General features: G+C 35.8%; 1 protein-coding gene across 3 annotated transcripts; it reads right to left on the bottom strand.

The window, feature by feature from the left end:
- LOC113569224 (complement factor H-like) lies at positions 1 to 23,878 on the bottom strand. 3 transcript variants are annotated; one of them, XM_081708450.1, is made up of 22 exons: positions 23,637 to 23,878; positions 20,958 to 22,013; positions 20,293 to 20,460; positions 19,876 to 20,070; positions 19,617 to 19,784; positions 19,354 to 19,527; positions 15,299 to 15,481; positions 15,022 to 15,192; positions 13,964 to 14,137; positions 13,635 to 13,817; positions 13,152 to 13,289; positions 9,859 to 10,053; positions 9,594 to 9,767; positions 9,331 to 9,504; positions 5,282 to 5,464; positions 5,005 to 5,175; positions 2,025 to 2,198; positions 1,696 to 1,878; positions 1,117 to 1,284; positions 702 to 896; positions 437 to 610; positions 1 to 353 (listed from the first exon to the last, which is right to left on the bottom strand). In XM_081708450.1, exons 2-21 carry the CDS (start codon positions 21,055 to 21,057, stop codon positions 519 to 521), a joined length of 3,363 nt encoding a protein of 1,120 aa, XP_081564576.1. In that variant the 5' UTR covers positions 21,058 to 22,013; positions 23,637 to 23,878; the 3' UTR covers positions 1 to 353; positions 437 to 518. The 3 variants fall into 3 exon arrangements, with proteins under 3 accessions (XP_081564576.1, XP_081564575.1, XP_081564577.1); XM_081708449.1 differs by lacking the exon at positions 20,958 to 22,013 and having other exon boundaries at positions 2 to 353; positions 23,637 to 23,877; XM_081708451.1 differs by lacking the exons at positions 1 to 353; positions 437 to 610; positions 702 to 896; positions 20,958 to 22,013 and having other exon boundaries at positions 1,147 to 1,284; positions 1,696 to 1,852; positions 23,637 to 23,875.
- Between the last annotated feature and the right edge of the window lie 800 nt (positions 23,879 to 24,678).

Here is a 24,678-nt window from a genome sequence, read left to right as displayed (position 1 = left end):
TTTTTTTTTTTTTTTTTTTTTTTTTTTACTGTTTTTTACATTTTAGGACCATGAAGGTATCAATACAATGAAATAACACATGATTATTCTGTCTTAGATTTTCGATTCTTCAGGTTAGCCATGCTTTACTTTGGTGACAACTTTCCATGCTATTGTCATTTCATGACTGTCATGTCATCAAGTTGAATGTTTCATATTTTCCCATTTCTGCTGGCTTTTACAAGTGATAACAAAAAGACTAACTGGTTCATATCCAGCAAAACACTGTATCCTAATTCTGTCATCTATTGTGTAAGTATCTTTAGGTCTCAGTATCTCTGCATGTGCAACCTCTGGTTCAGGTCAAGTCATCTCTGTAAAATAATCAAAACACTGATTCATTATATATACACATGCTTATTATTGACTTGCTAATGAACCCAAAAGCAGCACGTACTTGTACACAGTGTTCTTGGGCTCCAGCCGTCGGCTGTACACGTAGCGCGTAAAGCTGTTTTTTGATAACCGTGGATACACTCCTAAAACTTTGTGACCCCCAGTTTTTTATCACCAGAAAAGTAGTAGAAAGGATGCGCCAAATTCTCATCATGGGGAACATTACAGGTAATGTCTGCAAAGATATGTTTTGATACATGTTAAAACTGTAGCAAAAAGAATATTTTTGTGTTTATATTTCTGTTTTTATATTTTAGCTATTTTACCATTACATATCGGTGACCTTTCCCATTCACCATTGTCTTTGCATTTAATTATTTGTGAGTTTAGTCTTGTTCCCAATATCCAGTGGTCTTTTCTGCAAGTAAGTGTTAAGCTTTCTTCAGGCTTAAATATATTTTTTCCATTTGGAGATGTACTATGTACTCCAGGTATGCCAAACTGAAGCACGCAGGTAACTTCTGTTATAGACAAAAGGAAAGAAAAAAAAAGAAAGGTTAAACCTCTCATAAATATCAACATAATGGTAAGATTCAAGTAAAAAAAAATAAAAATAAGATGGAAAATATGACTGCAAGCCAGTTTGTCTATAAAAAATGTCCTTGTGAATTAATGATGTAACACATGACCAACTTCACATATGATGAGTTGAATGTAATCTTTTGTTTAATTTGCGATTACCTTCACATTCTGGCTTTATACTCCAGCCATTTTTAGTGCATTTAGGGGTTCCAGGTGTGGCCTTGTATCCTTTATCACATGCGTATTTTATCAGTTCATTCTCTTGATACTCTTCCTGTGGTTCAATAATGGTCCCAAATAGTATTTGAGGTGGGAGACATTTTATGTCTGCAAGAGAAAGACATTGAGGGACCTATTTACATAATATGTCTAAAAAAAAGTCTAACAGACTTTTTCTAAGCACTGCTGGAGTAAATAAAGGTCTTTGGCAATTAATTAGTATTGCTACAGCCTGTCACTTCTCATCTAATTTTTTACTCGTACACAACTACCACTGCCATTAGAACTAAGGGCTAGTGAAATCCTCACATCTTGTAGATTCAACACAGTCAAAGGTCACTGAAACTGAACCAAAACTACATTCTGAAGCTAAGTGGAGTAATTCTGCACATTACCACATTACCTAATAATTTAATAATTTCTTCCCCTTTACACTGTAGACTGCAGTCAAAAATGCAGCATTGGTTTTTATCCATGTATGGTTTGTAGAAAATGCTGAAATACTTAAAGATTACTCACTTTCACACTTTGGGTAACTCCATTCTCTCTGTGTACAGTTAGCTATATTCTCTCCAGGAAACCGAAAACCGTCATTACATTTGTATTCTACTTTGTCTCCTTCCCAATATCCCTTGTTGTCATGGTCACTTGTCATCAAAACACCATTCTCTATTTTCTGGTCGGGATTTGGGCATTGAAATGCTAACATAAACAACACTGACAGTCAATTTCAGTAACTCTTACATGTTTTACTCAGTATATAGGATATTCGTAATGGATATACTTTAATAATACTAAAAATAAAATCATATCTAAAGAAGAATACTTTTTCCTTGTATTTTACTTACGTTTACATGTTGGTGTTTGCTCCCATTTTGAGTTAATACAGGAAATTGTGTCATGCCCGTGCAGTTCAAGACCTTCTTTACATTTAAATGTCACTAATTGCTCCAATTCCTGGTCTGTACTGTAAGAGGTGATGATTGCATTTTCTACTTCAGGGGGAGTATTACATCTGTGCGCTATTGCCACAATATGGGGAAACAAACAATGGAAAACAACCAAAGAATGGGAAGATAATCTATCATTGTCTGGACAAAAACATGCAGAAATAATTTCTGTATGATCACAACTACTCTACAACTTCTACAATATAAAGCATCCACAGAATATGCTATATTAGACAACACATGTTTAAAATGGTATTCACCAAATATGTTCACACTGTACACAGCACACCACAGATTTTAACTTCACTAACACTTTTGGAAAAAAACTGATCTGTTAACTCTTCACTTAAACATCACAATTCCCCTATCCTCAGAACTATGACTTTCAGGAGACACATCAGCAATCGATATGACAAAAGAAACCACCACTGTAATGATAGCTCTAACCATCATCAATAAAAATATCTTCATGAACTAAAAATCAACAAACACCATTACTCAAGGGAAAAAATCAGTAATGGATCATAAATCAATCGAAAAATATCTACTACTATCAAAAATAGAACCACACAATATGACTCAATCTGGACCCTTGTCATTAATGTTCTGCAGTAATCATGCCTCCAAATGAACACCACTGAAAAAGCAGGTACACTGAAATCCATACCCAATTCCATAGCACCCTACATACCACAAAACACTTTTCTCCGTATTCACAAACTCTCTCCCTAACACACACAGAATTCTATCTCTGTATAACAATATTTAACAAATGTTATACATACTGCTGGTGTAAATAATAAATTTTATTTGTTGTTGTTTATTTTGTTGTGCTTATGTATCCTCCCTCATGAACAATGCATACTTACAAATAAAGTCTTAATAGTCCTGTAAAGAGGGGGATGGTGGTGGGCCAAAAATAAACAAACAAACAAACAAACAAACAAACACTAACAAACAAAAGCCTGCGTTTGAGAGCCTACAACCATCTCTGGTAGGGAAACTGACCAGTCAGACTCGAGATGCGAATTTTGGAATGCCATTTACAGAGTTTCAAATTGATGACTGCTATGTACTTGTCTGTAATTATACCCAATCATATTCAGCTATAATATTGCTTGCTACATAGCACCTTGGCAACCAATTAGAGAATCAGTTAGTATGTTTTGCTATCATCGGATCTTTTAAGTTCACAATTAAGGCTGGCTAATATGGCTGTTTTTTTAGTTAGAAAATTAATTAACTGTGTTAACTGGTATTCTCTGCTAGTCTGTATTATGGCCTGTGCTTTTGTATCTGTTCAGTGGAGCTGTTTTCATTAGGTTACACTGGTCTTGATTGGTATTATTTATATGTTAGCCTCCCAGACAATTCCCTCACGTACTGTCACTACCTTTTACTAAAAATGTAGCAAAATAATTGAAATTTGAGTTCAAATGAATGTTCTACTGTGAACAAATCAGATACTGTTAATTGAAGAACAGATACAGGAACAACACTGGAAATGCTGTCACATTAGGTTATATATAAAGTATGGGTGGAGTTAATTATGACTCATTACATATAAGCCTACAGTTACATTTATTGAGTTATACCATAAAGAATGTCAGTTCTATGAGTGTTATTAACTATTTCCTTCAGCTATTATGACATTATTCCATCTCCTGTTTTTATTACATTGTATTTTCAGCTTAAATTTTGTGTGTTTAATGCTATCTTGAAAATATAAGATTTTTAGACAAGATAATATGTTTTAGACATTGCATTGAAAATACCCAATACTAGTTTATTCTTTATTGTGTTTAGGATATGTAGCAACAATCTTTGTGCACGCATGAAAACAGGCTCTATCATTTCTCTATTGATGACTGGTCACTGTTCACTGATGACAGGTCAAACATGGTGCAGATTCTGTTCCTCATCTTAAAGCAACTGGAGCAGTGAAAACTATTAAATAAAATACCTGCAGATGCTGATCCAAGATCAGTTTAGTTAGTATGTCCAGTACAATGACTGGCACAGGTGCTAAGAGAAGCTCTTAAAAAGTCATGAAAAGGTGCACTTGCACTATCATTGACTTAGTATCTCCACAGAAGAAGAAGCTAAGAAGCAGTACTCTCTACCAAGCAGCACTCCAAGTAATATTACCTAGCTTCTTAGCTATTTACTCAGTTACTATGTCAACATGCATCAGTTATATATATATTAACAATATAGCTCCATAACCATTTTCAGACAGCCTAGTGCTAGATGCTACTTCTGCCATAGAGGTGTGAAGTTTACTATATGATGATGCACTTTTCCCTGACTGCCACCCTGCTGTCTCTGCAAACAGCTTGTCTTGCAGCACATTCTAAGTGATCTTTAATTAGCATTAAATACATTAAATGATTTTAAATTAAATTAAAAAAAAATTAATGTTAACATTCACAGGCAACATTCACATGCAAGAGCATTTTCAACCACGCCTACGTTTTTTGGATGCATTGAAAGCCCTGCACAGTGAAAAGCAATGAAGAGACAGAGCTTGCATTTCAAGACAGGGTAGATTCACTTTTGACACAATTTCAGCATGTAATTCTTGAAAAGGTCATTCCTTGCTAATTCATTTTCATCAAAGAGATCAGGAAACAACAGGGAAATGTAATGAAGATTTTGCTTTCAGAATGTCATTTTTTTCTGCAAGCCATAATGAAAAGTAATATGCTTTCTGCATTATATTTACTTATATTCCAATGTCAGCTGATTTAAGACATCACAAGGAATATGCTCTATTGTATGTCACAAACCATCAGTTAATAGCTACTGCCATCACACAAGAGGCCCAAAAGACTTTCAGTCTTTTAAAGGTCTGAACTCAAATACAAACATGGCTTACGTTCACAGACTGATGTCTCCCACTGGCCATTCAAACATCTGATGGAAGACAGTCTGGATTTGTAGCCCAAATCACATTCGATTTTTAACCGTTGGCCATCTTGATGAGCTTCGTTTATTTGAATTTGCTTTCCATGCTTAACATTGGGAAGAGAACCACACTCATTCTTTCCTGTCAAGAAGGAATCCCAAACCATGAAACCAGTAATGAACCATTCCTCTTATGACAGCACCATATGCTGCTGAAATTAGTTCTCTGAACAGTTAAAGTCACTCACGTATACACTGTGGCTGATGACTCCAAACCCCCTGTTGGCAGGTTACTACTCCCCACCACTTTTCATCAAATGCTTTGTAACCAGTGTCACATGAATAGGAAGCACGTTGGGCTCCATCATGGTCTTTGGAATACTGTATGAATCCATTGGTCAAAGTGAGCTTACCACATGCTCCTTTTGCAACTATAATGTAAACACAGGACAAATATGAAACAGTTGACAATCTTTTTAAAATTCTGTGGAATCTAAACGAATGTCTGGTCAATGTTACCATGGCAACAAATTCACCGAATTACTTCAAGCAAGCTTGCAAAGGTGGTCACGCAGCCTGAAACAAAGGCGATCAATTCCCTCTTGTTAAAATGTGGACGAAACTCATATCCCTGGATTTTAGCACCAGAAAGACAATTGCCAGCACACCTGGATGATGTCATATTTTATCAACAAAGAACCTGTAGCAGAAATTTCTACCTAATTCTAGAGAAATTCAGTGAGGACAATCAGATAGGATATTCACCCAAAATCAACACGAGAGAATTTAACATTTGGGCAAAGTTTATTAAAAGGGCATAGTTTATCTAAACTGCACCTTTTCAGTAACTGACATAGGTGAATAGTTGAAATACTGTTTTAATGTATCCATGTTTGTTCCAGCCATCTTTGTTTAGATATTCTTAAAATGGGTACACATTTCTTTCTCCTCTTTGCATGTGATATCTCTCTCTCTTAAATAATAAACATATGTATGATTATCTTGCCTTCCCTAGGCTCAGACACAATGACCTTATTGTTAGTTAGTAAAACTAGTCTCATTATCCTTTATTCTATGATCATGTTAGAACAAGCCAGCTGAGCTCGTTAACATACAGCCACTTTCCTCTGCTGTTTAACCTCTGCTCCATTTTATTTGTTTTGTTCTCCATAGGAGAACCAAGGTAGCAAGGCCTTCTTATGCACACACACTTACGCACATGCACTTTCCTCCCCTTTTATACACACATACACTCACTTTTAATTTTTTGAATTGTAAATATACTGATTGTTGATGCTAGGTTTTTTTTGTGATTTAGAGTAGTTGTGTTAATAAACATATAATTTATTCTAACCAAGCTCTCTTGATATCATTCAGATTGTGGTTTTTCCAATATCGTCAATCACTGTCATTTAAATCCTTCAGGGATCAAATCATTTTGACTTCCTTTAGTTAAAAATTAAAGATTGTGATTCTGATTTGATTTGTATATATGTGACCGCTCTAATGACACTGTTTCATAATTGATGCATAGTATTGTATGCATCTTTATTGTATTGTAAAGGATTATTAGGTGAAACCCAGACAACGTGAACTTTATAATCTCACAGGTACATTAATTTAATATTAATTTTAATTAATTAATTTAAATTAGAGCATTTTCTTCAGGAAGTTCAAAGGTCATGCAGCATTCAGTTGTAACGACAAAATATGTCTGAAACAATCCACACTCCTTTGGAAATAGTAATAAGTGCATCATGAGAATAGTATGAACTATCATTACAAATAAGTGTATAGCGCGTAATACCCGATTTTGGACATACCAGATTGTTTCAATGAAGCTACTGCTGAGTACAGAGGCTTTCATTATAGCCCCTGTTGACGTGCCTTTCCAACTTTCATGCCCAAGTCTGACTCAGACATAGTTTGTAGGTTTTTTGTACATGTATTTTTTTCTCTTTAATGTTTTGTGTAAATACTGGTTTGTGTCTGATATTTATTTGCTTATTTTGTCTTCAATTATATTTATTTTTCTCCCTTTTTTTTTGTGTTTTCAGCTCATCGGTTGTTTTGGCTGATTTGGTCATTTTTAGGTCTAGTTGAATCTCCATTTTTTTCATTAGTCTAGATATTTTCGTTTTCCCTTTTTCCTTTTTCCCTTTTGGTTATATGCTTGTTTTTTTGTTTGTTTGTTTGTTTGTCTTGGGTTTCGGGGATGGGGGTGGGGGGAGTTGGGGTTTATTGGGTTATTTTAGCTACCTGAAGGTGGCTCTCATCAATTCATCTCATCATTCATTATTATTGTTTTTTCCCCTTCCTAACAGAGAGTCATCACCTCCCCTCTGGCTGATTACCATCCTAAGGAATAGAAGATAAGAATGAAGGATGGATTTGTCTCTATGAGATAAGAACAAGGATAAAAGAAGACCACAGACTTAATGTTTTTAGTTGTTCTCAAGGCAACTGCTTTGTTGTATACCTTGTTGGTGTCAGAAAAAATCATTGTCTGATTTTCTCTACCACCCCGAATACTAACTCTCATTGCCTGCTGAGTGCTTTGAATTTTTTTTGCATATGATTTGCTAGTCAGTTTGGTAACATTGAGTCCTGAATAATTTGCAGGTACACTTTTACCAAGCAACTTGCCAATCATTTGATGGCATATGAGATCAAATTTACTAATATTGTTTAAACTCATGCAAACGGATTTTGCTTCATTGTGATAAAATGGTCTCAAAATATACTGGCACTTATTCATCAAAGCTGTATAAAATCAAATTTCATCATACAACCAGTGCATGCAAAATTCACTGAGAGTACTATTATTCATCAATTTCATCTTTGGCATATTTGTACTATCCAATTCACATCTGGTTGGTGTGCATGTAAATTTAAGCATAATCATTCAATAAAAATGCTTAATTTGTGGTTAGATAATCATTATCTTTACCTTCATTGATGTCAGTAATGTCTTACTTTCTATGCAGCTGAAGATGATTAATCAGTTACACTCTAATCACCTCTTGTTTCGGTATCATTCGCCAGTTTCACAATTTATGCCTGAAATAGTTAATATATTATTCAGGCAAGGCTGCTTCAAGAATGAGGATATGCGAACATTTGTTCCACCACTTTTCAAAGTACTGGGGTGATGCCTCCACCACTTTTACATGAAGCCGAAATGGGTTTTATATGGAAAGTTTTAAAAATCTCCATTCTCTTCAACTGCTTGGAGCACTGGACTACAGCAGGAACTGACAGGTAGTAAGATTCAATCACCAGTAGGACTGCTAAAACTTAAATAGAAAAATATGTTCATTTAGCTTACATGTGGCCTTCTCGTTGAAAGTCTATTTAACATATAACATGCTGTTTAATGTGTATACTTTGAGATTTTATAAATCAGAGAAACAGAAGATGATAGACCAACCTGCAATGCTGATCTGGACAGGTGTGTTAGTCTACTTATGATATTGCTGTCAATGCTTTTATATAGTTTTATGCAGTATTTTCTTTTAAATATGTCTAAATAACACCACTTCAGCATATTCAGTGCAGTCCTATGAATAAAGGCCACTCTGTCTACAATCATAACTGTTAGTCGTGAACACTGTTCTGTAGTGTAAGGTAATAAAAAGAGTGTTTACAGGGAAAAGAGGCCTAACATTGCATTAGACATATTAATAATATAAGACATAAGGGAGTATCGAGATTCTGTGTCCTTTCAGAATGATTTACGTACAGGGCAGAGGTCTCTGTAGAGGCCTCTGCAGGCTTCAGCAAAGGATCCTGGGTAGGCTTTGGTGGACCTCAGGGTAAGATACATGATCTCTCCACCAGGCCCAGGACCATATAGAAAAACACTCTTCTTTAGGATAAGGTCAAGAGAAGTCTTCTCTTGGAATGTGGTGGTAATGGGTTCAAACTGGTCTGGGTGAATATGTTGACTAATGTATAGTTTGGATGTAATGGTGACAAATGCTAACACTAGTTTGTAAAAAAGGCAGGGTGAATACATTATCACTTCTGACAAATTTATAAAAATGTGGGTTCTTTGTTTGATTGTTAGACATTCTCCAAAGGGTGCCTCAAGGATGCTTGTTAAAGTTAACCTGCAATAAAGGACAGGACCCAATATTCTCTTCTACTAATTCTTAAGTCTGCATCTTTATTTTCTATTTGAATGTTTAAAACTAGCTGACTGAGGATTTAGGAACGACAAATGTTCAGCGCATACTATCGTGTGGGATTACATACTGACATGATTTGTTCAAATGATTAACAAACAGATACTTACGAGTACAGCGTTTCATATTTTCCCATTTCTGCTGCCTTTTACAAGTGATGACAAAAGAACTAACTGGTTCATATCCAGGAAGACACTGTATCCTAATTCTGTCACCTATTGTGTAAGTATCTTTAGGTCTCAGTATCTCTGCATGTGCAATCTCTGGTTCAGGACAAGTCATCTCTGTAAAATAATGAAAAGACTGATTCATTATATACACGTATACACATGTTTATTATTGACTTGCTAAAGAATCCAAAAGGAGCACGTACTTGTACACAGTGTTCTTGGGCTCCAGCCGTCGATTGTACATGTAGCGTATGAAGCTGTTTTTCGATAATTGTAATTACACTCATAAAACTTTGTGTCCCCCAGTTTTTTATCACCAGAAAAGTAGTAGAAAGGATGCGCCACATTCTCATCATGGGGAACATTACAGGTAATTTCTGCAAAGATATGTTTTGATACATGTTAAAACTGTAGCAAAAAGAATATTTTTGTGTTTATATTTCTGTTTTTATATTTTAGCTATTTTACCATTACATATCGGTGACCTTTCCCATTCACCATTGTCTTTGCATTTAATTATTTGTGAGCTTAGTCTTGTTCCTAATATCCAGTGATCTTTTCTGCAAGTAAGTGTTAAGCTTTCTCCAGGCTTAAATATATTTTTTCCACTTGGAGATGTACTATGCAGTCCAGGTATGCCAAACTCAAGCACGCAGGTAACTTCTGTTATAGACAAAAGAAAAAAAAAAAAAAAAGGTTAAACCTCTCATAAATATAATCAACATAACAGTAAGATTCAAGTCAATAACTATGCATTGGATGCATTGAAAGCCCTGCACAGTGAAAAGCAATAAAGAGACAGAGTTTGCATTTCCAGGCAGGGTAGATTCACTTTTGACACAAATTCAGCATATAATAAAACATTTTTATTATACAAATGTATTTGATTACTCTCTTTCTTCACATAACATTTGCAATAATTAATTGTATGGTTGTTGTTTTGTTTTTTTTTGTGGGGGGGGGGGTTCCAGCATTTGGACGGCTTGGTGGTTAGCCTGTTTGCCTCTCAGTGCTAGGGATTTGTGTTTGAGTCTCTAACTGGGTGGAGTTTCTATGTTCTCCCTGTGTCTGAGTGGGTTTCCCTTATGGTCTCTGGTTTCCTCCCACAGTCCAAAAACATGGAGGTTACGTTGACTGGATACTCTAAATTGTCCAGTATGAATGTGACCAGTGTGTATACATGTATGTGTGTGTGTGAATAAGTGCACATATGTTCAGTGATTGTTGGTGCTCTGTTCTGGTTCTAACCTCATTACCTTCCCCTGCATCCAGTGCAGCCCCCCAGGGGGCTGTGGTTTCCGATAGAGAGTACGGTGTGTGTAAATTGGCTGTCGCTTCTCATCAGTGTGTGAGTGATTGTAAAAAGATGATATGTCTGTAAAGCGTCCTTGATAAATAAATAAATGCCAGAACCAAGCTGTTGCCAGAAGTCTCAGAATTTAGATCTACTCAATAGAAAATAAGATAGTGATGCACTGCTTTGGTTTGATCCTTATAATGATTGAGTAATCAGAGAAAATTGATCTACCTATTGGTTTCTGTAGCTTGCAAGTATGTTGTAGTCTCTACTATCTTGTCCTCATCTTTTTTTTCATTCATTTAGTAGTCACTGTCATTTATTTAAATTATCATGACTGGGCTTTTATGACAATGGTATTTATATATATTTTTAGATTTTTTTTGACAATGGTATATATTTGCATTGATTTTAACTGCTGTTCTTTTTTTGTTTTCTTGTGTTTGTTTGTTTTCCCTTTATTGTTTCACAGTGCACGTGTGTGTTGCGTGCAACATGAGCATGTATTTGGGGAGCATGCCGTCTGGGACACTCCTCCTCCCCCTTCTCACCAGCTTGCTGCCTCTGACTTTTTTCTATTGGATTACAATTTTAAATCGATTTGCTATTTACACTAGAACTCCATTAACAATGGAGTTCTAGTTATAATAAATGTAAAGCTTCTGCTCTATTTCTGGGGGTTTTGTGTAGTTCCAAGAAATATGGTTGTTCTCTTTCTACTTACAATAAATTAACCTGATGTTCTTGCTGCTTATTGAAGGTCCTGAGGTAAAACAATATTCTGTTTGAGAAATTCCCACATTGGTATAGTCAAGAGACTCCCTTTGGTTTTAAAATGGGCCTTACATAACCCATGTAGGTGCACTTGTCCACACGTTATTGGTTTCAGCTCTATTGTAACAAGCAAATATTAAGTTGTATGCCTTTATGCAGCAATGGCATGGAAGCCTATTTGAATGTGTCTCCTACTACTTTCATCCTGTTACAACCGTCTTCTTCTTCTACATCACATTTATTTTTACAGCATTTAGCTGTCATGATTCTAGTATGTGATTATCTGCCCTAGAGCCATTTGATCACCAAAAGGAAGATTCTTGTGGGATCATACGGGTGATTGTACCTGTGGAAGTATTCTGTTATGAGAGCATTTAAGATCCTCTTCTCATTTTTTTTCTACTCATCCCCACCAATCACTGTCTTGACTTTCTCCAATATGTCTTGATTTCTATGTATTGTTGTTTTGATCAAAATGGGATGGCCTGGATCCTGAAGTGGAGGAGCTTCCTGTTTAAACAGGGGAAGAGGATTGTCTAGTCTTTAGATTTATTTTCTTTTGATGAGGAGGGTTGTAACCCTTCTCTGCTCCTCATGGCTTCTCCAAGCCCTCTATAAACTGGTAATAAGCTGGTAATACGCTACCAGCTCCACCTTCTCTGTGTACAGTGTGAGTGTCAATCATGTCTTTTTTTCATCATCAAGCTTGCTGGGACAAGGAATGGCTTATCAAATACTTTGCTTCCAAGGTCCTCCCTGTCTTCCCTGATTTCCATAAACTTTTCAGTGATTGCTGGGAGGGAGCCTTTTAGTTCTCTGTGCACCTCACATTTGGCTGCAAGAACAGCTTTAGTTATTCCCATAATGAATTGTTTTGAATGTCATCCTCCACCTCCTCAATGACATTCTTACCATAATCTTTCCCTTTTCCCTATCTGCCATGGACCCTTCATGTTGTCATCAGTCTGCTGCCACATTGGCATCTTGCTTTCCCCGATAAAGACCATAGGCCCACTACTTCCCTTAAATTGCTTGGCATCATCCTCAAAACACCTTCTTCCAAGCTACCTTCCCTTCCACAAATATGAGGTCTGCACCATGCAGCCTTCGAACTTCTAGTACGGTTCAACTTGAACCACCATCGCTCAATACACAAAGAATACATACATCAGGTATCAGGTTTGCCACTGAAGCAAAGTGATAAAGGATGACATATTTGTGAGTGAGAAATATTTTAAGTTGTATTTATAGGTGAGACATATTTTAAGTGGTAAAGGATGACAGCCAACTTTGATGAGTGAGACCATGTGACCATGATAAGGTGTTCAACAGACAGGCTGAGGAGTTATGCTAGCAATTTTGATCCAGGGGATATATGGATACTCTACTGAATGAGAGCTTATGCAGTGTTTGAGACCGAAACCGGGCTACACTCCTCAATCATTCTCCACGCACCAGTAGCCCAGTCCCCCTTACAGTTGTATCCACATACAGCCACCTCTCTCAAATTTTGAAAAGTACAGTTCACCGACATTGGCTCATTTTAAGAAGTAATCTTAACGCTACAATTATTTTGGGAAATTATCTTTTGACCCAGTCAGTAGAGCTAATGCTGTTTGGTTAAAAAAAAAAATCTTTGGGGCAGTAGTATTTTTGCTATATAATTTCTAAACATTGAGAAGCTGCATACCTTCACAGCCTGAGTCTGTCTGGCTTTGTCCATTACATGCGACTGTGCTGTTTTCTTGACCCAACAATTTATCACCATGTTGGTTTGTCTCATTCAATGGAATTTCAGTGTCTTGGTCAAGACTAATGGTTGGTGATGCTACCATGAAAACAAAATTAAATATACAACAAAACAAAAAAGATTAGATATGCCAAGTAACAGCCAAGAAGAGGAATGGGCTGATAAACAGTTGTGTTCTGGTTTCAAATGTGCTGAATTCAAATGTAATGAAATATAGTAAAACAGCATATTAAATTCTATGGAAAAAAAAGAAAGAACAACATTTCAAAAGTGTTGAAAAGGATTAAAGAGTCTATCATAATTATCCCTAATAATTTAATAATTTCTTCCCCTTCACACTGTAGACTGCAGTCAAAAATGCAGCATTGGTTTTTATCCATGTATGGTTTGTAGAAAATGCTGAAATACTTAAAGATTACTCACTTTCACACTTTGGGTAACTCCATTCTCTCTGTGTACAGTTAGCTATATTCTCTCCAGGAAACCGAAAACCGTCATTACATTTGTATTCTACTTTGTCTCCTTCCCAATATCCCTTGTTGTCATGGTCACTTGTCATCAAAACACCATTCTCTATTTTGTGGTCGGGATTTGGGCATTGAAATGCTAACATAAACAACACTGACAGTCAATTTCAGTAACTCTTACATGTTTTACTCAGTATATAGGATATTCGTAATGGATATACTTTAATAATACTAAAAATAAAATCATATCTAAAGAAGAATACTTTTTCCTTGTATTTTACTTACGTTTACATGTTGGTGTTTGCTCCCATTTTGAGTTAATACAGGAAATTGTGTCATGCCCGTGCAGTTCAAGACCTTCTTTACATTTAAATGTCACTAATTGCTCCAATTCCTGGTCTGTACTGTAAGAGGTGATAACTGCATTTTCTACTTCAGGGGGAGTATTACATCTGTGCCCTATTGCCACAATATGGGGAAACAAACAATGGAAAACAACCAAAGAATGGGAAGATAATCTATCATTGTCTGGACAAAAACATGCAGAAATAATTTCTGTATGATCACAACTACTCTACAACTTCTACAATATAAAGCATCCACAGAATATGCTATATTAGACAACACATGTTTAAAATGGTATTCACCAAATATGTTCACACTGTACACAGCACACCACAGATTTTAACTTCACTAACACTTTTGGAAAAAACTGATCTGTTAACTCTTCACTTAAACATCACAATTCCCCTATCCTCAGAACTATGACTTTCAGGAGACACATCAGCAATCGATATGACAAAAGAAACCACCACTGTAATGATAGCTCTAACCATCATGAATAAAAATATCTTCATGAACTAAAAATCAACAAACACCATTACTCAAGGGGAAAAATCAGTAATGGATCATAAATCAATCGAAAAATATCTACTACTATCAAAAATAGAACCACACAATATGACTCAATCTGGACCCTTGTCATTAATGTTCTGCAGTAATCATGCCTCCAAATGAACACCACTGAAAAAGCAGGTACACTGAAATCCATACCCAATTCCATACCACCTTACATACCACAAAACTTTTCTCCATATTCACAAACTCTCTCCCTAACACACACAGAATTCTATCTCTGTATAACAATATTTAACAAATGAAAAGTAATATGGTTTCTGCATTATATTGACTTATATTCCAATGTCAGCTGATTTAAGACATCACAAGGAATATGCTCTATTGTATGTCACAAACCATCAGTTAATAGCTACTGCCATCACACAAGAGGCCCAAAAGTCTTTCAGTCTTTTAAAGGTCTGAACTCAAATACAAACATGGCTTACGTTCACAGACTGATGTCTCCCACTGGCCATTCAAACATCTGATGGAAGACAGTCTGGATTTGTAGCCCAAATCACATTCGATTTTTAACCGTTGGCCATCTTGATGAGCTTCGTTTATTTGAATTTGCTTTCCATGCTTAACATTGGGAAGAGAACCACACTCATTCTTTCCTGTCAAGAAGGAATCCCAAACCATGAAACCAGTAATGAACCATTCCTCTTATGACAGCACCATATGCTGCTGAAATTAGTTCTCTGAACAGTTAAAGTCACTCACGTATACACTGTGGCTGATGACTCCAAACCCCCTGTTGGCAGGTTACTACTCCCCACCACTTTTCATCAAATGCTTTGTAACCAGTGTCACATGAATAGGAAGCACGTTGGGCTCCATCATGGTCTTTGGAATACTGTATGAATCCATTGGTCAAAGTGAGCTTACCACATGCTCCTTTTGCAACTATAATGTAAACACAGGACAAATATGAAACAGTTGACAATCTTTTTAAAATTCTGTGGAATCTAAACGAATGTCTGGTCAATGTTACCATGGCAACAAATTCACCGAATTACTTCAAGCAAGCTTGCAAAGGTGGTCACGCAGCCTGAAACAAAGGCGATCAATTCCCTCTTGTTAAAATGTGGACGAAACTCATATCCCTGGATTTTAGCACCAGAAAGACAATTGCCAGCACACCTGGATGATGTCATATTTTATCAACAAAGAACCTGTAGCAGAAATTTCTACCTAATTCTAGAGAAATTCAGTGAGGACAATCAGCTAGGATATTCACCCAAAATCAACACGAGAGAATTTAACATTTGGGCAAAGTTTATTAAAAGGGCATAGTTTATCTAAACTGCACCTTTTCAGTAACTGACATAGGTGAATAGTTGAAATACTGTTTTAATGTATCCATGTTTGTTCCAGCCATCTTTGTTTAGATATTCTTAAAATGGGTACACATTTCTTTCTCCTCTTTGCATGTGATATCTCTCTCTCTTAAATAATAAACATATGTATGATTATCTTGCCTTCCCTAGGCTCAGACACAATGACCTTATTGTTAGTTAGTAAAACTAGTCTCATTATCCTTTATTCTATGATCATGTTAGAACAAGCCAGCTGAGCTCGTTAACATACAGCCACTTTCCTCTGCTGTTTAACCTCTGCTCCATTTTATTTGTTTTGTTCTCCATAGGAGAACCAAGGTAGCAAGGCCTTCTTATGCACACACACTTACGCACATGCACTTTCCTCCCCTTTTATACACACATACACTCACTTTTAATTTTTTGAATTGTAAATATACTGATTGTTGATGCTAGGTTTTTTTTGTGATTTAGAGTAGTTGTGTTAATAAACATATTTATTCTATTTTATTCTAACCAAGCTCTCTTGATATCATTCAGATTGTGGTTTTTCCAATATCGTCAATCACTGTCATTTAAATCCTTCAGGGATCAAATCATTTTGACTTCCTTTAGTTAAAAATTAAAGATTGTGATTCTGATTTGATTTGTATATATGTGACCGCTCTAATGACACTGTTTCATAATTGATGCATAGTATTGTATGCATCTTTATTGTATTGTAAAGGATTATTAGGTGAAACCCAGACAACGTGAACTTTATAATCTCACAGGTACATTAATTTAATATTAATTTTAATTAATTAATTTAAATTAGAGCATTTTCTTCAGGAAGTTCAAAGGTCATGCAGCATTCAGTTGTAACGACAAAATATGTCTGAAACAATCCACACTCCTTTGGAAATAGTAATAAGTGCATCATGAGAATAGTATGGACTATCATTACAAATAAGTGTATAGCGCGTAATACCCGATTTTGGACATACCAGATTGTTTCAATGAAGCTATTGCTGAGTACAGAGGCTTTCATTATAGCCCCTGTTGACGTGCCTTTCCAACTTTCATGCCCAAGTCTGGCTCAGACATAGTTTGTAGGTTTTTTGTACATGTATTTTTTTCTCTTTAATGTTTTGTGTAAATACTGGTTTGTGTCTGATATTTATTTGCTTATTTTGTCTTCAATTATATTTATTTTTCTCCCTTTTTTTTGTGTTTTCAGCTCATCGGTTGTTTTGGCTGATTTGGTCATTTTTAGGTCTAGTTGAATCTCCATTTTTTTCATTAGTCTAGATATTTTCGTTTTCCCTTTTTCCTTTTCCCCTTTTGGTTATATGCTTGTTTTTTTGTTTGTTTGTTTGTTTGTCTTGGGTTTCGGGGATGGGGGTGGGGGGAGTTGGGGTTTATTGGGTTATTTTAGCTACCTAAAGGTGGCTCTCATCAATTCATCTCATCATTCATTATTATTGTTTTTTCCCCTTCCTAACAGAGAGTCATCACCTCCCCTCTGGCTGATTACCATCCTAAGGAATAGAAGATAAGAATGAAGGATGGATTTGTCTCTATGAGATAAGAACAAGGATAAAAGAAGACCACAGACTTAATGTTTTTAGTTGTTCTCAAGGCAACTGCTTTGTTGTATACCTTGTTGGTGTCAGAAAAAATCATTGTCTGATTTTCTCTACCACCCCGAATGCTAACTCTCATTGCCTGCTGAGTGCTTTGAATTTTTTTTGCATATGATTTGCTAGTCAGTTTGGTAACATTGAGTCCTGAATAATTTGCAGGTACACTTTTACCAAGCAACTTGCCAATCATTTGATGGCATATGAGATCAAATTTACTAATATTGTTTAAACTCATGCAAACGGATTTTGCTTCATTGTGATAAAATGGTCTCAAAATATACTGGCACTTATTCATCAAAGCTGTATAAAATCAAATTTCATCATACAACCAGTGCATGCAAAATTCACTGAGAGTACTATTATTCATCAATTTCATCTTTGGCATATTTGTACTATCCAATTCACATCTGGTTGGTGTGCATGTAAATTTAAGCATAATCATTCAATAAAAATGCTTAATTTGTGGTTAGATAATCATTATCTTTACCTTCATTGATGTCAGTAATGTCTTACTTTCTATGCAGCTGAAGATGATTAATCAGTTACACTCTAATCACCTCTTGTTTCGGTATCATTCGCCAGTTTCACAATTTATGCCTGAAATAGTTAATATATTATTCAGGCAAGGCTGCTTCAAGAATGAGGATATGCGAACATTTGTTCCACCACTTTTCAAAGTACTGGGGTGATGCCTCCACCACTTTTACATGAAGCCGAAATGGGTTTTATATGGAAAGTTTTAAAAATCTCCATTCTCTTCAACTGCTTGGAGCACTGGACTATAGCAGGAACTGACAGGTAGTAAGATTCAATCACCAGTAGGACTGCTAAAACTTAAATAGAAAAATATGTTCATTTAGCTTACATGTGGCCTTCTCGTTGAAAGTCTATTTAACATATAACATGCTGTTTAATGTGTATACTTTGAGATTTTATAAATCAGAGAAACAGAAGATGATAGACCAACCTGCAATGCTGATCTGGACAGGTGTGTTAGTCTACTTATGATATTGCTGTCAATGCTTTTATATAGTTTTATGCAGTATTTTCTTTTAAATATGTCTAAATAACACCACTTCAGCATATTCAGTGCAGTCCTATGAATAAAGGCCACTCTGTCTACAATCATAACTGTTAGTCGTGAACACTGTTCTGTAGTGTAAGGTAATAAAAAGAGTGTTTACAGGGAAAAGAGGCCTAACATTGCATTAGACATATTAATAATATAAGACATAAGGGAGTATCGAGATTCTGTGTCCTTTCAGAATGATTTACGTACAGGGCAGAGGTCTCTGTAGAGGCCTCTGCAGGCTTCAGCAAAGGAACCTGGGTAGGCTTTGGTGGACCTCAGGGCAAGATACATGATCTCTCCACCAGGCCCAGGACCATATAGAAAAACAATCTTCTTTAGGATAAGGTTAAGAGAAGTCTTCTCTTGGAATGTGGTGGTAATGGGTTCAAACTGGTCTGGGTGAATATGTTGGCTAATGTATGGTTTGGATGTAATGGTGACAAATGCTAACACTAGTTTGTAAAAAAGGCAGGGTGAATACATAATCACTTCTGACAAATGTATAAAAATGTGGGTTCTTTGTTTGATTGTTAGACATTCTCCAAAGGGTGCCTCAAGGATGCTTGTTAAAGTTAACCTGCAATAAAGGACAGGACCCAATATTCTCTTCTACTAATTCTTAAGTCTGCATCTTTATTTTCTATTTGAATGTTTAAAACTAGCTGACTGAGGATTTAGGAACGACAAATGTTCAGCGCATACTATCGTGTGGGATTACATACTGACATGATTTGTTCAAATGATTAACAAACAGATACTTACGAGTACAGCGTTTCATATTTTCCCATTTCTGCTGCCTTTTACAAGTGATGACAAAAGAACTAACTGGTTCATATCCAGGAAAACACTGTATCGTAATTCTGTCACCTATTGTGTAAGTATCTTTAGGTCTCAGTATCTCTGCATGTGCAATCTCTGGTTCAGGACAAGTCATCTCTGTAAAATAATCAAAAGACTGATTCATTATATACACGTATACACATGCTTATTATTGACTTGCTAATGAATCCAAAAGGATCACGTACTTGTACACAGTGTTCTTGGGCTCCAGCCGTCGATTGTACACGTAGCGCGTGAAGCTGTTTTTTGATAACCGTGGATACACTCATAAAACTTTGTGTCCCCCAGTTTTTTATCACCAGAAAAGTAGTAGAAAGCCAAATTCTCATCATGGGGAACATTACAGGTAATTTCTGCAAAGATATGTTTTGATACATGTTAAAACTGTAGCAAAAAGAATATTTTTGTGTTTATATTTCTGTTTTTATATTTTAGCTATTTTACCATTACATATCGGTGACCTTTCCCATTCACCATTGTCTTTGCATTTAATTATTTGTGAGTTTAGTCTTGTTCCCAATATCCAGTGGTCTTTTCTGCAAGTAAGTGTTAAGCTTTCTTCAGGCTTAAATATATTTTTTCCACTTGGAGATGTACTATGTACTCCAGGTATGCCAAACTGAAGCACGCAGGTAACTTCTGTTATAGACAAAAGGAAAGAAAAAAAAAGAAAGGTTAAACCTCTCATAAATATCAACATAATGGTAAGATTCAAGTAAAAAAAAATAAAAATAAGATGGAAAATATGACTGCAAGCCAGTTTGTCTATTAAAAATGTCCTTGTGAATTAATGATGTAACACATGACCAACTTCACATATGATAAGAGTTGAATGTAATCTTTTGTTTAATTTGCGATTACCTTCACATTCTGGCTTTATACTCCAGCCATTTTTAGTGCATTTAGGGGTTCCAGGTGTGGCCTTGTATCCTTTATCACATGCGTATTTTATCAGTTCATTCTCTTGATACTCTTCCTGTGGTTCAATAATGGTCCCAAATAGTATTTGAGGTGGGAGACATTTTATGTCTGCAAGAGAAAGACATTGAGGGACCTATTTACATAATATGTCTAAAAAAAAGTCTAACAGACTTTTTCTAAGCACTGCTGGAGTAAATAAAGGTCTTTGGCAATTAATTAGTATTGCTACAGCCTGTCACTTCTCATCTAATTTTTTAGTCGTACACAACTACCACTGCCATTAGAACTAAGGGCTAGTGAAATCCTCACATCTTGTAGATTCAACACAGTCAAAGGTCACTGAAACTGAACCAAAACTACATTCTGAAGCTAAGTGGAGTAATTCTGCACATTACCTTTTCCATTGGTAAGACTAGCATTGAATCAAAATGTAACCATGTAACTTCAGCTTTAAGAGTGTGAAAAAAACATGATCTTCTAATAATACAATATTTTGGCAGGGCGGAATGTACCACTATTTTATAGCTTTGAGGAAATCACCTCACTATTTATGAAAACCTGTTACATTTTAGAAACCTTTTAGCTACAACTACTGGGAAAGATACCTATACAGTTTGGAACAGATACACTCCACGTCCCATCCTTTGTACAGTGTATGCTTTCTGCTCCATCCAACATCTTGCGAGGAGATGTACATTCATACATATTTTAGCATAACATGAATGTGCACCAGTGGGCAGCATCCAGACAGAATGTTTAAATGAGCAACAAAAAATGCTACAGGTTATGCTGTAAAGGATACTACTTTTACATCAATAAAGGTTAATGTACAGATGTCACTGTTCTAATGAAATTGTGCAGTCCTAACTAACTTAGAATCATGTTTCATAAACTATAAACCATTCTTAGTCTCAGGAATTCTCCTCTGTTGTGTTGGTAGGAGTTTACTTTTAACCTCGTGTGCATGTGCAAGGCACAACAAGCTCTAGAAGAGCAGATCATGAGTGCAGAGCACAAACATGTTAACTCGTTTTTCATTATTTTTGGAGACTTCAACAGAGCTAAACTCATTGATGAACTGCTCAAATACAAACATCATGCCACATGCCTCATCAGATATTTTAGACATTTTAGATCATTGATATATTGTATTAAAGGGTGCATATTGCTCTGTCCCCTGTGCTGTCCATCTTCTCCCAACATACAGGCAGAAGCTCAAATGTGTCAAACCTGTAGTGAGTACTGTTAAGAAATTGACAAATGAGGATAACGAATGATGTCCACCAAGAAGCCATCAGTCATCTAGAAAAGCCTACAGGACATCACCAGCTACAAAAGGCACTCCCACTCCCTACCACCAGTGTCCAACATCAAAATACCAAACAAACAATATTTACACAATCTATATATATATACACACAACTACCGAAGCAGGAGGGGCGAAGCCAAAGGCAAAGTCCAAAAATGGGGAAAAACAAGGTCATACACAAAACATCATATAAATTTTCAATTCAGCAAAACAACTCCAAACTAACACACAGCCTCCTTTCTCTCTCCTCCCTCTTCTGGGAGGGGCCTTTAAATAGTCGACACACTTGGTTGGGAAACCTGGCAAGGAACAGGGGGGAGTCTCAGTCAGGGTGGAAATCCTGGCAGTGGTTCTGGAACACATACACACACATACATCCATCTTTCCATAACAGTCACCTAGACATCTTCAAAGTGCCCCAAAATCTCTCCACATGCGCAAAAAGTCATCAGGGACTATACAACCAATACTCAAGATTTTTCTTTTCTAAATATCACAACAATGATTGACAATATTAGCTACATTATACCTTCATTATTAAAGGCTAAATGATATTATCATCATCGCTATTAGCATCATTGCTATTAAGCTAAAATGTTATACTGGGGAAATACTGTAATACTATAAATGCTATAATGCTATAAAGAAATAGTATGCTTTCTCTAATGCACAAATGTTCATATATACCTAAAATGCTCATTTATAGTTTATTTATACTTTTTAGCAGGATTATGAATTTTTCCAGCATTGAACGGAAACATGCAGTGATTTGCAATGCAAACATCATAACCCATGCTAGAAGCCACTGAACCGTCACTCTCAGCTTCCAGCTCATAACTGCACCCAATAATTCCACATAAACTTTAGCTAAAATAAGGCTCTTCCTTTTCATGATGTCCAACAGTATTGGTAATCAAATTATTTACTAAAAAATATGCATGACTGCATCAGTTTTGCCAAACAGTGTCACATGCATGCGCTACAGCTTATCTGGCTAGAGCGCACAAGCGATGTTTTGCTGTGTGCATTGCCCTCCCTAATTTAGTGGGTGACCATACAAAGCAAGTGAGGTAACTTGATAATTATAATTTGACAATTTGATCATTGTAATTTGGTAATTTTTAAAAATAGTTTGATAATTTGATCATTTCTAATTTGATAGCACACCCCTCCCCCCCCAAACCTTGGCACTTATAGGTGTGAATGAGCAACACTCAAAGAAAACAGCTCTTTATGGTCCAACAGCACCCACGGAATCTAAGAGAGGAGATGTTTAGCTTGCTATTCAGGAGCACTGCTACGTGACTTACGTGCACTGTGTAGTAACTAAAGGCTCACATATTTTGTATTAGGTTACAAAGAAAATGAATGCATGTTTTTGTACAAAGATGTAAGCAAGCAATTGAAGAACTTTACTAACATTCTATATAGTATTCAAATGTCAAGCAGTTGATCTGATGGTGATTGAATTTTCTTTGACAAAATCTGAAGTTGTCTTATGCTGGAAGCATTTTTAAAAGGCCGTTTAAAAGGACAAGCATGATCATTGTTGAAATAAACAAAATAAACAGTGTATTCAGCATGGGATTTCTGATATGCATGTTAAGTGATATGCATGTAAAATTTTGACACAAAGAGCCAAATGATGTGTGAGTGTGTGTCATCACCAAAATAATGTGAAAATAAAAATGGTCTGTTTATATATTTTTTTAATCTGCAAACCACATTGTCATGTAATTATAACCAAAATGATTGACAGGGTATTAATTTGTACTTCGCAGGTCATTTGGTGATCATCAAATGATCCAACACCCTGATATTCTGTGCGCAATTACTATTAAGGGCTATTAAGGGCAGTTTGTACATGTAAGGTTGTTATAATTAATGCTGTAATTTTAAAAGCAATCCAAATGAGCTCATCTAATATATATCTAAACAACACAAAAGTTAAGATTAAGTAGGTAAAGTACCTTACCTTTACTTTGAGCTAGGGTGAAAGAACATACCAAAAGCACAACTAAGAAGTTTTTTACAACCATTTGCATTCTAGATTTCAGTCCTTTTAGATGGTGACAGCTTTGGAATTTTTGTGGTCTCTTGTGATATCTTGACTGCATTGGTCACAACGAATCAATGAGGACCCTTTGTTAGTCATTTACAGAAGCCAAACCAGCCCTTTTAGACAGCCATCTTTAGAGTCCCCCCCACCAAAAATAACAGATTTCAACAGTTTTTCTTTAGATATTATGAAAGTTCAAATATTATGCAAGTTATAATGATGAAACACCAACAAAACCTACAGTTTTGAGAAGTGAAATCTGGTTAGTCATTTTTGGGGTGGAGGACATAAGTGCAAGATTTTTTGGTTTAAAAAATAAAGCATATATTACATTATTATTTAAGTAGAAGTACACAGTCCCAAAGTTTAAAGGAATTACTCATAAATTTGACAATGATTAAAGGAATTCTAAAACACAGAAATGGGTGTAATACATAAGCTATGAATTTACTATCTTATTAGCTTGTTAGTCTAGGTTTACAAATGAAAGTAGATTTCACTGAGATCTTTTTGAAGTTGCTTCCAATAATGCTTTGTAATAAGAATTATGAGTATTATTATGTTTAGCTTAATGTCTGAGCTCTGACTTATTTCTGTGTAGAGTCTGTGTCTGTGTAAATATCCCTGGTAACCTTGTTTAGGTATAGTGGGTTACACCCATCTTTTAAGGTATTTAAGATATTCAACTCAGTTTGACCAATTTTCTAGGAGAGAGGTACTCTGTCGCTGCCTTTACTATGCATAGCTTTTAAAACTATTTTGCTGCCTGAAATGTGTGCACTGGAATTAGTGCAAGCAAGCTGTGTTTTGACTTATGATGTTTTTCTCTGTAAGCTCATGCATTAGCACATGTGATTTTTGCTTTACCTTTCTCTCATAAATAATAATAATAATTGGAAGTTTTCAACTGAAGCTCTTGTCTCCTGGCATTCATATCATCTCCCTTGGGCAAAACAGA

The sequence above is a fragment of the Electrophorus electricus genome, chromosome 26 (assembly GCF_041902795.1).
Source record: "Electrophorus electricus isolate QZ-2024a chromosome 26, ASM4190279v1, whole genome shotgun sequence".
Taxonomy (NCBI): Eukaryota; Metazoa; Chordata; class Actinopteri; order Gymnotiformes; family Gymnotidae; genus Electrophorus; species Electrophorus electricus.
The sequence above is the reverse complement of the archived record's forward strand: the minus strand, read 5'-3'. Positions and strand labels throughout refer to the sequence as shown.

What these genes read in the sequence shown, in the direction of transcription:
- LOC113569224 (XM_081708449.1), bottom strand. Translation starts at nt 23,778, where the DNA reads ATGCAGTCAAGATATCACAAGAGACCACAAAAATTCCAAAGCTGTCAC. An exon ending in CACCCTAGCTCAAAGTAAAG is followed by an intron (nt 20,461 to 23,636) that starts GTAAGGTACTTT and finishes TTTCTCTTGCAG; the next exon opens with ACATAAAATGTCTCCCACCT. An exon ending in TCATCAGCCACAGTGTATAC is followed by an intron (nt 15,193 to 15,298) that starts GTGAGTGACTTT and finishes CCTTCTTGACAG; the next exon opens with GAAAGAATGAGTGTGGTTCT.